The sequence below is a fragment of the Salvelinus alpinus genome, chromosome 34 (genome assembly GCF_045679555.1).
Source record: "Salvelinus alpinus chromosome 34, SLU_Salpinus.1, whole genome shotgun sequence".
NCBI classification, from domain to species: domain Eukaryota; kingdom Metazoa; phylum Chordata; class Actinopteri; order Salmoniformes; family Salmonidae; genus Salvelinus; species Salvelinus alpinus.
In genome coordinates, this window is record NC_092119.1 from 15010921 (window position 1) to 15026116 (window position 15196).

Here is a 15196-nt window from a genome sequence, read left to right on the forward strand (position 1 = left end):
AGGTTATAGTGGTCGAAATTAATTAATTCAACACGTGTAATTGGAATACGGCTGGGCCTACCTATTCACAGACAATGCGGCTGGGCCTACCTATTCAGAGGCAATGCAGCTAGGCCTACCTATTCAGAGGCAATGCGGCCGGGCCTACCTATTCAGAGGCAATGCGGCCGGGCCTACCTATTCACAGGCAATGCGGCTGGTCCTACCTATTCACAGGCAATGCGGCTGGGCCTACCTATTCACAGGCAATGCGGCTGGGCCTACCTATTCACAGGCAATGCGGCTAGGACTACCTATTCAGAGGCAGTGCGGCTAGGCCTACCTATTCAGAGGCAGTGCGGCTAGGCCTACCTATTCAGAGGCAATGCGGCTAGGCCTACCTATTCAGAGGCAGTGCGGCTAGGCCTACCTATTCAGAGGCAATGCGGCTGGGCCTACCTATTCAGAGGCAATGCGGCTAGGCCTACCTATTCAGAGGCAATGCGGCCGGGCCTACCTATTCAGAGGCAATGCGGCGGGGCCTACCTATTCACAGGCAGTGCGGCTGGGCCTACCTATTCACAGGCAATGCTGCTGGGCCTACCTATTCACAGGCAATGCGGCTGGGCCTACCTATTCAGAGGCAATGCGGCTGGGCCTACCTATTCACAGGCAATGCGGCTGGGCCTACCTATTCACAGGCAATGCGGCTAGGACTACCTATTCACGGTCAATGAGGCTAGGTCTACCTATTCACGGGCAATGCGGCTAGGCCTACCTATTCACAGGCAATGCGGCTAGGCCTACCTATTCAGAGGCAATGCGGCTAGGCCTACCTATTCACAGGCAATGCGGATAGGCCTACCTATTCAGAGGCAATGCGGCTAGGCCTACCTATTCACAGGCAATGCGGCTAGGCCTACCTATTCACAGGCAATGCGGCTAGGCCTACCTATTCACAGGCAATGCGGCTGGGCCTACCTATTCAGAGGCAATGCGGCTAGGCCTACCTATTCAGAGGCAATGCGGCTAGGCCTACCTATTCAGAGGCAATGCGGCTGGGCCTACCTATTCAGAGGCAATGCGGCTAGGCCTACCTGTTCAGAGGTAATGCGGCTAGGCCTACCTATTCAGAGGTAATGCGGCTAGGCCTACCTATTCTGATTGAAAATGGCATGAAAAGGAAATTGTGAAAGAATTAAGAAACATTTTATTCTCTCTGGGTTGCGAAACTGTAGACCACCAGTAGGCAACCTTGCAACGTTTTACCCAGCCGTAGCCTGAGTATACCACCCAGCCATGACATCCCTATGCAACATTCTTGTTTCATGTCAAGCGAACATTAGGTTGGCAACAATAAGTAACATGCACAGAATGTTTTGTATTGAGAAGTTATTGTAAACACCCTATTGTAGATTTTATGCCATTCAGATGCTAAAGTTGTAGCCTAACAAATAGCCTACTATCGCTGACAAATTTCTACAATTTTATGACCAACAAAAAGCTTTTATGTAAGCTCTTAATTTGTATCGAATTGTCGCATATAGCCTATATTCCTAAAACTCTGGCTAAATTTCACACGTGTGACTTTTAAAAGTGTGTAGAATATTATTTCACACACAAGTTTTTTTTTGATAATACTCCTTACACTTGAGTTTCTAAGGTTTCTGAAACAACAGCTACAATTCAGAAGAATCAGGTAACATCCAAACAATTATTTTAATTGAGATACATTCAATTTCATTGTGCATCTTTTGGAACTGCAGATTTGTTTACTGTTTTACCATAATGTAGTCTTTAACATTAGGGAATGTTCCCCATACGGTCTCCACCGTGGCATTTTGATGTAATAACTGCACTTTGTTTAACCGCAGTCCCTTAGTCAGTCTAATAAATAAACATTAGGATAACTTCTCTGAAGCATTGCATTACATTTAAGTTGAGAAGTGAAAAAACAATGTTCAATATTAAGACTTTTGTGTTTATAAAAAAAACATAACACAAACAAAAAAGAAAAAATACAAAACATCCAAAATAATAGCAATTGATATCACCCTGAAACACTTATATGCAAAACGTTGTTTTCCTGCTGGTTTAGATTGTCATAGCCTCCTTTAGCCCCTTGTCTCGAATAACATTTGCAGAGAAGTGTTCAAAAATGGGTTTACGAGACAAGCTGTTGATGAGGATTGTGTCCCCCATCCCCAGTCATTCAGTCCTTCAATACACCTGACCTGTCCTGTGAGCTGTCTGCTGGACAACAAAGAGGCAGGGTCATGTCTGTAGATACTGTAGATAGTGTGGCAAACCTTTCCTTCATGTCCTGTCTTTAACTGTGTGTTAACTTGAGTTCTCCACACCGTGTTATATGGAAGAGACTGTTGTGATGGATGTAGCTCCTAGGTGAGGTCCTTCATTTAAATACAGAGGTGATTGTTTGTGATGAGCTGACACAGGACCTATTGTAAGGAGAGGACTCATCTCTCCATTTCTCCTTCTGTCATCCTCTTTTCTCTCAATCTGCCCGTCTGTCTGTTCTTCTCCCCGTCTTCTTCCCTCTCTCTCTCGCTCCCACCTCTGTCTCTCCGTCCGTCCATTCGCCCGTCTGTCTGTTCTTCTCCCCGTCTTCTTCCCTCTCTCTCTCTCTCCCACCTCTGTCTCTCCGTCCGTCCATTCGCCCGTCTGTCTGTGTTCTACAGTGCTGAGACGCTGACGGTGTGGGGGTAGAGTGTGTCACGGTGGTGGGCTGTCATACCCTTGAAGGCCAGCGAGGAGGCAATATTGTCACAGCTGTGGTGAGAGAGAGCACTGCCACTGGGCGGCTGCCATGTGGGACCGGTCACATAGGCCGACGTGGTGGCGCTGTACCCCATGTAGGGCGACACTGGGGTGGGAGGGGGGTAGGCCGGGATACTGGGTGCTGTGACATAACTGTTCACTGTGGGCAAACCACTCTGCATCTGTCAGGGAGAAGGGAGAGAGAGAGGGGGGAGAGAGAGAGAGAGGGGAGAGAGATGGTGAGACAATAGATAGGGAGGAGAGAAACAAGGTGAGGTAGGTAGAGAGCGACATAACGGTTCACTGTGCTTGGGCAAGACACTCTGTGTGAGAGAGAGAGAGAGAGAGAGAGAGAGAGAGAGAGAGAGAGAGAGAGAGAGAGAGAGAGAGAGAGAGAGAGAGAGAGAGAGAGAGAGAGAGAGAGAGAGAGAGAGAGAGAGAGAGAGAGAGAGAGAGAGAGAGAGAGAGAGAGAGAGAGAGAGAGAGACCAGATTAGACAGAGGTGGAGTGAGGACCAGCGAGAAAGGATAGACCTGGTTAGACAGAGTTAGAGAAAGAGAAGAGTGACCTGGAAAGATAGAGTTAGTCAGGTAGAGTCAGGTAGAGAGAGTGACCAGATTAGACTGAGTTAGAGTGAGGTAGAGAGAGATCATGTTAGACAGAGGTAGAGTAAGGTAGAGAGAGGAGAGACCTGGTTAGACAGCGATAGAGTGAGGTAGAGAGAGAGAGGAGAGACCAGGTTAGATAAAGGTAGAGTCAGGTAGAGTGAGGTAGAGAGAGAGAGACCAGGTTAGACTGAGGTAGAGTGAGGTAGAGAGAGAGAGGAGAGACCTGGTTAGACTGAGGTAGAGTGAGGTAGAGAAAGGAGAGACTAGGTTAGACTGATGTAGAGAGAGGAGAGACTAGGTTAGACTGAGGTAGAGTGAGGTAGAGGAAGTGAATACCAGGTATAACAGAGGTAGAGTAAAGGAAAAGATAGGAGAGACTAGGTTAGACAGAGGTTGAGTAAGGTAGAGAGAGAGAGGAGAGAGCTGGTTAGACATAGGTAGAGTGATATAGAGAGAGAGGAGAGACCAGGTTAGACAGAGGTAGAGTGAGGTAGAGAGAGAGGAGAGACCAGGTTAGAAAGAGGTAGAGTCAGGTAGAGAGAGGAGAGGCCAGGTTAGACAGAGAGAGAGAAAAAGAGAGAGACCAGGTTTGACAGAGGTAGAGTGAGGTAGAGAGAGGAGAGACCAGGTTAGACAGAGAGAGAGAGAGAGAGAGAGAGAGAGAGAGAGAGAGAGAGAGAGAGAGAAAGAGAGAGAGAGAGAGAGAGAGAGAGAGAGAGAGAGAGAGAGAGAGAGAGAGAGAGAGAGAGAGAGAGAGAGAGAGAGAGAGAGAGAGAGAGAGAGAGAGAGAGATCAGGTTAGCCAGAGAGAGAAAGAGAGAGAGATCAGGTTAGACAGAGAGAGATCCAGGTTAGTCAGAGGTAGAGTGAGGATAGACCAGCTTCGACAGAGGTAGAGTGAGGTAGAGAGAGGTAGAGACAGAGAGAGCAGGTTACACAGAGGTAGAGAGAGAGAGGAGAGAGACAGAAGGGGAGGAGAAGAGGCATTAGGGAAATGTGGTGTAGGTGGTCATTGAGGGAAGGGGACTGGAGAGAGATGAGGAAAAGGAGAGAGAAAGGGAGAAGTGAGAGTTATGGTGAGGCTTAGGGTTGAGCTAGAATGTACTGTACTGTAGGTTAACGGTAGAGAGGTGACCGGTGAGATAGGAGAAGAGAGGGTGAATGTGGACAGAATAAAATAGGAATTTGGAGAAGTTTAGGTTTTGTTGAGAGGGAGGAGAGAGGAGATGTGGGATGACAGAAATGAACAGAGGGTTAAACAAGCATGAGCAACGTTTTGGCACCATGACAAAAAATAACTTTGAGAATTCACCAAATTGTTTCAACACTATGCCTTAGATATTATATCCGTGTGTGGTCTATTCTATGACTTATGGGAATCAGAGTGGTTTCTGCGGAAGAGAGATCATTTTCGTTGCTGTATAGTATTTGGCCAGGAATTCCTCGACATAAGACCCAATGCCTATATTATTTTTTCTTTCGATGGACATTTACAGTCATGACGTTGCACGTGCATTACTCAGATTCTAAACGCGTTTAGTTTTTATGGAGCCTTATATTTAAGGGATGTTTTGTATATCACGAAGCAAAATGTCGTCGGCCTACTTACATCATGGTATTTTAGTTTACGGTTAACCTATCTAATGTTCTCCATAGGCCTACACAGCCTTTCATTTATGTTTTGTTTTTTCAAGATATTGAAATGATTTTAAAGCTAATGAAATGGTTAGTAAAGTAGCCTAGCCTACATAGCCCATGTTGCACATATCTTCATTTGGTACAATTATTTTCCCGGTGTTGGATATTGATAAATCAATATGCACACGTCACATGAATAAATTCATTTTGATCGAATCCTGATATTCTACACGACTTGCTTTTCGTATAGGCCAACTTTTTTTTCTCCCTCCTTTATTCATAAATATTAAATGGAAAGTCAGGCTTGCTTGCTTGTGGCTCTCAATAGTTATTTTAATGGCTATCATTCTACAGTAAATTCTGTCAAATGGAAAAGCTTACCAAAAGCTTACCAATTGAATCCTAGTTTTCTATTTCGTTACATAATTCGCTTTCTTTTTGTTTATCGTTTTCATGCCTTTATGTTATACAAGACGACATACCTGAGATTAATCACAAATAGCCTATATTGATGGATACAAGTAATTTAAATTAGAATAGGTGCCCACTGAATAGGATCATTGAATAAGGATCATTGAAATAAGAAAACGTACAAGGCAGTCTGTAATAATACATATTTTATCATATTTATTCTAATCCAATCTCGAGGTATTTAGACAACAGTAGACCATATTGAAATGCATAAAATGGTTTCGCCTAATAGGCTAATAAATCATAATTGTAGGAAAAATGCCGTCGTATCCAACATGTCAGTCAAAACCTAATGGTCTTTACTATGTTGCTATTATGTCTGATGAAAACGATCCTATAGACTCTAGACTACTGGCACGTAAGAAAGGTATTTAAAGATTACATCCGAGCCGCTGGCGTTGTTTGTGAATATGCGTGTTGTTACCTTAAATTGAAATGTAATGATCCAATTATTTTTCCAAAGAGTGACATGATACACGTTGCCCCGTGGGCGCGCGACTGGGACAACTCAAGTAGGCCTACGGTTAAGAGTACGTCAGGCACTGCATGCATATACTGTAGCTATAAGACAAAAAATAAACTACATCTTGAATTCATTGTATGTTTTTGATTATTTTAAAATGTTTGCGTGTGGGTTCGATAAAAAAAAATAGTATTTGTTATTAATCTATACATGCTTTATTGACCTGTCATTGGGAAGGAGTTATTTATTTTTTATATTTCTCATCAGTAAATAGCTGTGCCATTGCAGCTGCATAGCCTATAGTGAGCTGTTCGCTGACACTTGAACAAAGAAAAAATACATTATTTTAGCAAAAAAAAATATTTGGACATAATGAATCCTTCAGCTTTTTGAAAATCCCACTCCTTAATTGAGTCGCCAGAAGTTTACTTGTATTATAAGGAGGGACTGTGGATGTGGATAGGGAGAGGGAGAGGGAGAGGGCAGGCGTGTTGCGTTGTGTTGTGAAAGTGTGTGCCGAATGCAGTGCGTGTGTAGTGAGTGCTTTGAAATATGGGTCTATATGCTCCAATTTGAAAGGATTTAGTACATCAGTAGGCCTAGTTCATCATCAACAAATGAAGTCCCGTTGACAACTATAGGCCTATAGCAGCCTGTGGCACGCAGAGAAAGCCATACTTTGAAAATGGGGCGTTTGAATCGATTAAAACCGCACGAATTGCAATCCAAATAGTTTAACATGTATCGTATTACAAGTATTTCTTATATTCTGATGATGGCTTTAGATCAGACTTTGACATACAAAATCTCAAAACTAAATAATTTGCTATTGAAACCTTGGAATAAAATAAAGTAATAATCTAAAAATAACATGACCTATGGCTGATTATGCCATGTATAGACTATCTGAAAAATGCATTAGGCCTACATTTTTTTTTACATTTATTTATTTTTATCCGAACGACTTATATCACCACCGCATGTGTTTTTCTGCATAATTTGTCCCCATTGATGCATCAAACGGTAGTCTATTGAATAAATCGAGGTCTCCATGTATCATCAACTGGTCATAACTCGCCAGTCTTTTGGTCTCAAGAGGGGTTTCAATGCTGCGTGTTTTAACAACAAACCATCAAAGACATTTGATAACACCATACTTGAATATCGATCAATTCACTTCACATTATACAATTTGAAAAGGTCCGTGTGCCTTTTTCCACTAGGCGTTATGGGCGTCAAGACCCCGGGATTAGTTTTGGCATTATCTCGCGTGCCCCCGACGATATATCAAACGAAGTACGCATGCCTCCCCCTCTCACTTCCTCTCTCACACACACTATATCACTCATTGCACGCTCGCACTCACACTCTGTGTCCTCCACCTCTTGCCTCCACCTCACACGTTGTTTGCACCCTTGCAGTCAATATATTATCCAACATAAAATGCACCATATTTTCTAACACAAGACTAACACCGAGTTTAGTGAGATGTTCTTTGTGAAACTTTTGGAATTAAAATACGTTTATACACACAAAAATATAATATGTTATTCGACTAGGCCTATTAGTGGGATAAGCTTCGATGAAATTTACCCACAATTGCAGCTTCTATTAGATCAGCGTGCAAATCATTATTGGAGGTTAATTGTTAACATAAATGTAGACTAGTCCACTGGCCAAAATATATAAACGTGTCATTACGTTTGAATTATTTAAACCACTCTTGTTATTCATTTACATTAGGCCTAATATTAGTCATTTTAGCACGTTGGTTAAGACAATACGGAAATGCCATGCAATTAGGAAGTCAGCATAAAATATACAACAATAACACACAAAAATAAAAATACAAATTTTAAAATCCCCGATGATTGTTATGATTATCTTAGTCTGTCAATCGGTCTCTATTTCTGTTTTGTGCCAATTGATTTTCTCTTCTTGAATGAAAAAATAATAATACTGTAGAAACGTGTCCAATTTATTTTGAAGAACTCTTATTTACAATGACGGCCTACCGGAGAACAGTGGGTTAACTGCCTTGTTCAGGGGCAGAACGACAGATTTTTACCTTGTTAGCTCGGGGATTGGACCAGCAACACGCTCTAACCACTAGGATACCTGCCGTCCAATGATGTAAATCAACGTCAGCAGGATGACCTGATTCCTCTGGTCAAGTTTACTGGTAGAAAATATGAGGACTTGAGAAGTTTAGTTTATTTCTTCTTCGTTGATATCCCTAAACCTTATAAGATAAAGGCAAGTGGCTGCAAAGTACAAAATAACAAGAGCTTTTGCTGAAAAAATTGCTAATTAAATATGTTACCCCCATACAACATTTGGCTATGGAATATTGCTAAATTTAAAGTTTCATTCAAACAGAACTCTACAACCCTCACAATTTTTTTTCGCAGTTTAGAACTGCAGTAAAAGTGCGGTAACTGCAGTGAAATGTGGTATTTGTGGTATACTGCACTCTAACTGACAGTAACACTGAAAAATGACTGCAGTAAAAAAAAACGGTGTTAGTTAGGATGCAGTATTTTCAGCATGCTGAAGTTACACTGCACTCTGACTGCAATATATTTTAGTACGGAAAAGTTGGTCTATTCAAATGCACATTTGGCGTGCTACGCTAACGACCGCCAATGAGCTTCTCAGTGCATCATACACAGTGCCTTCGGAAGGTATTCAGACCTCTTGATTTTTTCCCCCACGTTTTGTTACATTACAGCCTTATTCTAAAATTGATTAAATTGTTTTTTTCCCTCATCAATCTACACACAATACCCCATAATGACAAAGTAAAATAGGTTTTTAGACATTTTTGCAAATGTATAAAAAAAAATCTGAAATATAACATTTACATAAGTATTCAGACCCTTTATTCAGTACTTTGTTGAAGCACCTTTGGCAGCGATTACAGCATCAAGTCTTGTTGGGTATGACGCTGCAAGCTTGGCACACCTGTATTTGGGGAGTTTCTCCCATTCTTCTCTGTAGATCCTCTCAAGCTCTGTCAGGTTGGATGGGGAGCGTCGCTGCACAGCTATTTTCAGGTTTCTCCAGAGATGTTTGATCAGGTTCATGTCTGGCCTCTGGCTGGGCCACTTAAGGACATTCAGAGACTTTTCCCGAAGCCACTCCTGCGTTGTCTTGGCTGTGTGCTTAGGGTCGTTGTCCTGTTGGAAGGTGAAATTTCACCCCAGTCTGAGGTCCTGAGCGCTCTGGAGCAGGTTTTCATCAAGGATCTCTCTGTACTTTGCTCTGTTCATCTTTGCCTCGATCCTGACTAGTCTCCTAGTCCCTGCCACTGAAAAACATCCCCTCAGCATGATGCTGCCACCACCACGCTTCACCGTAGGGATGTTGCCAGGTTTCCTCTAGACATGAATGACGCTTGGCATTTAGGCCAAAGAGTTCAAGCTTGGTTTCATCAGACCAGAGAATCTTGTTTCTTATGGTCTGAGAATCTTTAGGTGCCTTTTGGCAAACTCCAAGAGGGCCGTCATGTGCTTTTTACTGAGGAGTGGCTTCCTTCTGGCCACTGTACCATAAAGGCCTGCTTGGTGGAGTGTTGCAGAAATGGTTGTTCTTCTGGAAGTTTCTCCCATCTCCACAGAGGAACTCTAGAGCTCTGTTAGAGTGACCATTGGGTTCTTGGTCACCTCCCTGACCAAGGCTTTTCTCCCCGATTGCTCAGTTTAGCCGGGTGGCCAGCTTTAGGAAGGGTATTGGGGGTTCCAAACTTCTTCCATTTAAGAATGACGGAGGCCACTGTGTTTTTGGGGACCTTCAATGCTGCAGACATTTGTTGGTACCCTTCCCTAGATCTGTGCCTCGACACAATCCTGTCTCGGAGCTCTACGGACAATTCCTTCGACCTAATGGCTTGGTTTTTGCTCTGACATTCCCTGTCAACTGTGGGACATTATATAGACAGGTGTGTGCCTTTCAAAATCATGTCCAATAAATTTAATTTACCACAGTTGAACTCCAATCAAGTTGTACAAATATCTCAAGGATTATCAATGGAAACAGGATGCACCTGAGCTCAATTTCGAGTCTCATAGCAAAAGGTCTGAATACTTATGTAAATAAAGTATTTCTGTTTATTATTTTTATTATGTATTTCTGTTTATTATTTGTAATACATTTGCGAAAATAAAAAAATAAAAAAACTGTTTTCACTTTGTCATTATAGGGTATTTTATGTAGATTGTGGAATTTTTTTTTTTAAATAAAATTTTAGAGTAATATTGTAACGTAACAGAATATGGTCTGAATACTTTCCGAAGGCACTGTATGTCAAGATGTCAACATATATCACCTGCAAGGAAATGTATGGATCCGGAGGTTCCAGGTTCGTGGTTAATTTGTCACAGAACTGAATCAATCATATGCCAGTGATGGACACAAAACTACAATATGTAATAGCAATGTAACAGCACGGTAGCCCTATGTAGCTTATACACTGCCGTGGTCGGTGCCTTGTCTAGAGGCATACCGCCCACCTCCAGAGAAGGAGGTAGCGTGTCAATATGATTGAAAGCACCAAGAAAGCATACTCAACTCGTATATTGAATATTCAATATGTGTGAGACACTAAACTTGAAGGTCATCATATTGTACTTGACCTTGTGATTAACACAAATTAGGCTAAAGATGGATAAGGATGGAATTCTATAGAAAGGAGGTGTTTCCTTTTACCTGTGTGCATTTTGCTTCAGGTTCTATAGAATGCGGTGATTTATGCTGCACTCCATTGACTAGTGGAGAACTTTGCTGATGGCAGAAAATGTGTCCTGTTTATAACACTCCATTCTTCTAGTTTGGCGCTGGGAAAGGACGAACTGTCACTAACTGCATGGAGCAAAACAAAGAGACACAGAGACAGAGAGGAGAGGGAAGTCAGAGGAGATGAACCGCAGAGACTTCACGCGACCACGCCCATCTATTGTAGGAATTCATGTCACCTCAAAACTATACAGCGTTTTAGCAAAACCCCCGACTAAAAGTTATCCTGCAAAAATACGATGAATACTTGAAATGGTAACGATCATCATTTGCTAGGAATGACTTCAGATCATGTAAATAGAGAAATGGCTAGGGCTATGGTTGTCTTAAAAGGCGTTTCTGCATCTGTTTAGACAAATCTGAATTAGGCAGACTCGTTTTGTGCAGTTGGCGCCTAGCCCTAGTCATTTCTCTATTTACATGATCTGAAGTAATTCCTCAGAACCCTGGAAAACCCGTATATGTGTGTGGTTTTGCCTTAGCCTACTGATCAAACCGAAGCAGCTCATTGCTAAAAGGAATGCAGTAAGACGATTCTTTCGTGTAATGGCCAGGAACATTTAACCAAGCCCGTCTTCCTGTGGGGACAAATTAGATTTACTTGAACCGTTCCCCCTTTGAACGTGATGGATATTATATTATACACGGTTCCCAGAGTTTAGAATAGGAAAAGCAAGCCCACCAGTGTTGTAACTTGAGAAGACCACTGAATCGATTATTTTTTTCCCGACCCACTTTACTTTCTTTCAACAAATCAAGTTTTACTTGTAGTTGTCTATTTTGTGCATAAAGACATTTTTTTAAATATTTGTTGAAGGTCTGAAAGGTTTGGGTCTTTTTTGAGGGTCTTTTTCTTAAATAATCATTCGCTGACATAAAACTGTCTTAGGTTATATCGAGGGAGGATGTATGTTATCTTTTGTTCTTGATGGAGCGGTAGGCCTGGCTTGGCATCGTGTGTGTGTGTGTGTGTGTGTGTGTGTGTGTGTGTGTGTGTGTGTGTGTGTGTGTGTGTGTGTGTGTGTGTGTGTGTGTGCGTGTGTGTGTGTGTGCGCGTGTGTGCGTGCGCGTGTGTGCGTGTGTGCGTGTGTGTGTGCGTGTGTGTGTGTGTGTGTGTGTGTGTGTGTGTGTGTGTGTGTGTGTGTGACAGTACCATTTGATGACCAATGCCTTTCAAAATATCGCCATATTCCAAATGCAACTCATATAATTTTACGAATTTTTACGCATAGCCTATAGATTTACGCTAAGCCTATTGTTTTACGCATGAGGCCTGTACTCGCCATTTGCGTCTTAGTGATATTTTTTTACGCTCTTTGTCTTAGAATAGGCCTACTGTATTGAGTATTCACTCCATGTTGTAGTGTAAACCCAACAGCAGATCTATAATAGGCCATATCATAGTCTTTCAAAGTTTTTCTAAATAAAAACATGAGTCTCGAGGCTGGCGAAGTGATCGTGGCGCTAAAAGGCCTCACGTCATTCAGTGTACATTATACTTATTTTCGGCTTTCAAAACCTGCCGCAAACATCTGCTAATAATTTGGAAATGCATAAATTGTTTATAAAGGCATTCTTTGAGAACACATTCCTCCCCGGGATTTCTTGTTCGGCTTGAAGATCTGCGCTGCGTTTGAGAGGCGAAGCCTTGTTGTTTAGATTGTCGGAGTTAAGTTAAGACATGGAATGGCCGCGGCCTCCGGTATCTAAAGAGTTATATTATACAAGCTCTAAGGAGAGTGGCATGTTTCTATCTACAAGGCGGTGAGACGCAAGAGCGTTCTATCTTCTGACAGATGCACGGTCATGACAAGCGCATAGGCGGTCGACTGACATCTTACACTCTCCTTGCTAAAACAAAAAACGTTCTCCCTAAAAATCTTATTCACAAGAAAAGCCAGGTATTATTATTTGTTGAAGGTCATATTTATTTAGGCTATATTGTTTCCAAAATATAATAGTATTTGTGGTAACATAGCGAAAACGAACTGTCCAATCATGACTGTAACTAACAAAAACAAGTTTTCTAAACTGAGATAGGGCCTTTACGCAACAACACAGGCTATTGGAGCAGTATGATAGGCTAAAAACGTGTGAAACTGCATTTCAGGGGTGTGTATTTGAAGCAAGGCAAAAACAAAATGTGTGGCTGCAAGACATGGCATGGCAAAGCTTTGAACACCTCATTTTGATGTGAGTTCATCTCCCCGTGCACCGCTGCGCCTTCCCTTCGTTATCCCACTAATATTACACATCCGCCCCAAGCCTTCCTTCAACCATCTGTTTTAATGCAACCGTTTGAACTAGGAACTAAACTTTACCAATACATGCACTCACCGGTTCTGGCAAATAACACATCACTAACTTAGAAAGCCAATTTATTTTCGCACTTTGTTCACTATTTTATATTTCATTAGTAGAATAATGATCCTGATAAAAAACTGCAGAACTCAACATTTAAAAAGTTACACATCTGCCTACCTTGCGACAAGGCCCACTACACGCAGACACGCAAAGTACGCACACGCACCGCACCCCCTGCTGACCCATGCGTTTTCCTATTTATTTTAACCATTAACAAATGCAAATTCTTTGCCCATGTACCAAAGTAAAAATCATGCTTACTTTGTTGCTCTGTTATCGACCGAATCCCCAGAATATCTGTTACCGAGTGCGATGAGGGCCATATCCTGTGCATAGCCATGTGTCCAGGGAGGGAGTGCATGCCCGGGGGAGTCGGTACTTTGGTCCCAGAGGCTCCGATGGGGGTCGGATACGAGTATATGTGGTTGTATGGGAGCGTTGGTTGAGGTGGTTGGTGAGACGACTGCTTGCTGGACTCATACTGGCTCTGCTGGGATAGATTGCCAATCTTGTTGCGGAGGATCCGACTGATGGAGCTCACAGATGGTAGATTAAATTTGTCACAAACGCCATCAGCCAGTAGCCTGTCCCGGATCTCCCATGCGAAAATACCCGGGTCCCTCTGCTTGTATGTCCGTATGTGCTTGACCACTGACGGCGTGGTGACCCGTGGCTTGCTGCCCCCGATCGCTCCCGGGAGTATAGAGCCGGTCTCGTTGTATCGGGCCAGTATCTTGCTGACGCAGCCGTGGGAGACCCGGAGCTGTCTGCTGATGTCGCAAGGTCTGATGCCCAGCTGAGCGAGCTCTACAATCCGCAGCCGGATGGCGTTGGGTAGCGGTCTGCCGTTGACGAAAACACCGCCGAGCTGGTTCACCTCTCCGAAGGCTGGCTCTGGTGTCATGGAAACATATACAGAGACAGCTAAATGAAACACACATCTTAAGTTAGACAACTTGTAGCTGTAGTAGCCTGTAATCACAACAATGCTCTATTATGACTAGTGTTGTTAATCATGCCTAAATGCTAATGCGGTCTGCAATGTTGTTTCCAACCGGTTAAGGACGGATTAAATGCTTATTTACAGCATATGAGATTGTCTTAAATGTATTGGGATGTATATAGAATATGTATGTCTTTATAATACACTCAAAACAGATGCGTAAAACCCAATTTAGCGCGTGATGAAAATTAAAACATGTTCTACCTTTAGTCGCTCATAAATACCCCGCAATTTTTTCCCGTTTGTCCATAACATACTGCTACATTGTAATACTGTTGTGTTTTACTTTCAAGATACAGTTGCAGTACAAATGTGTTTTACGCATATCTATGCTATAGGCTAGTTTTACCAATCGGCTTCTAATAATGGTAATTGGAAAATCCCATCGTAAAAACCAACTGAAGCGTAAAACAACTGTTCGGTGTATCCATACAATCGCCTTACAAGCAATATGGACTAATCATAATTGAGGCAGGAATACCCGGGGCCGAGTGACTGTTATAGACTAACTCCATCATCGGCACACAATGTTTTCATATAAACTTACCCATTGCGTTTAGTCCACAAATTATTATTGGGATCTCGGAGTTACACCTTCCGTCCAGTTCCGCGTCCAGTTTCGCTGGTGTCTGGAAACCTGTCTAGGGGAGCACAAATCCTCACTCTCCTCTGCCACGGGTAGGCTACTGCAATAACCGAACTACGATAGTAGCGAGAAGGACAAATCCGCGATGTGTTTCCTGATGGCAGGGGAGACAGGTTTACATTTCAATCCAGACAATCATGGGCCGGACTTCCAAAACTTTGCTTCTCCCGGAGGCTCGGTCCGCCAATGAAAGTTTGAGTTTGTAGAGAGCAGCTTTCCTATTGGACTGAAAGTTTGACATGACATATGCTCATGCAGCAAGGCAACCCCCTCTCTTCCACAGGAACTACAGACAGGGTTACCCTACCACCACGAATTGCAATTATGAGTTGCACTACACAGGAATGGTAAGTTATAATATTAATATAGTGATTAGGACTCATACATAACAATGAATTAGGCTACAGGATAAACCACCAATGTAATAATCCCAATATAATAATACAGTCAAGT

The 15196-nt window shown here is 42.6% G+C and overlaps 1 protein-coding gene across 1 annotated transcript; it reads right to left on the bottom strand.

Annotated features, from left to right (window-relative positions):
- Nucleotides 1–1679: 1679 nt before the first annotated feature.
- Nucleotides 1680–14841, bottom strand: LOC139563618 (paired box protein Pax-9-like). The gene is given in 5 exon segments (XM_071382452.1): nt 1680–2939; nt 10644–10715; nt 10717–10796; nt 13356–14018; nt 14645–14841. Coding segments are annotated over 5 exon segments (1086 nt in total). The 5' UTR covers nt 14649–14841; the 3' UTR covers nt 1680–2672.
- Between the last annotated feature and the right edge of the window lie 355 nt (nt 14842–15196).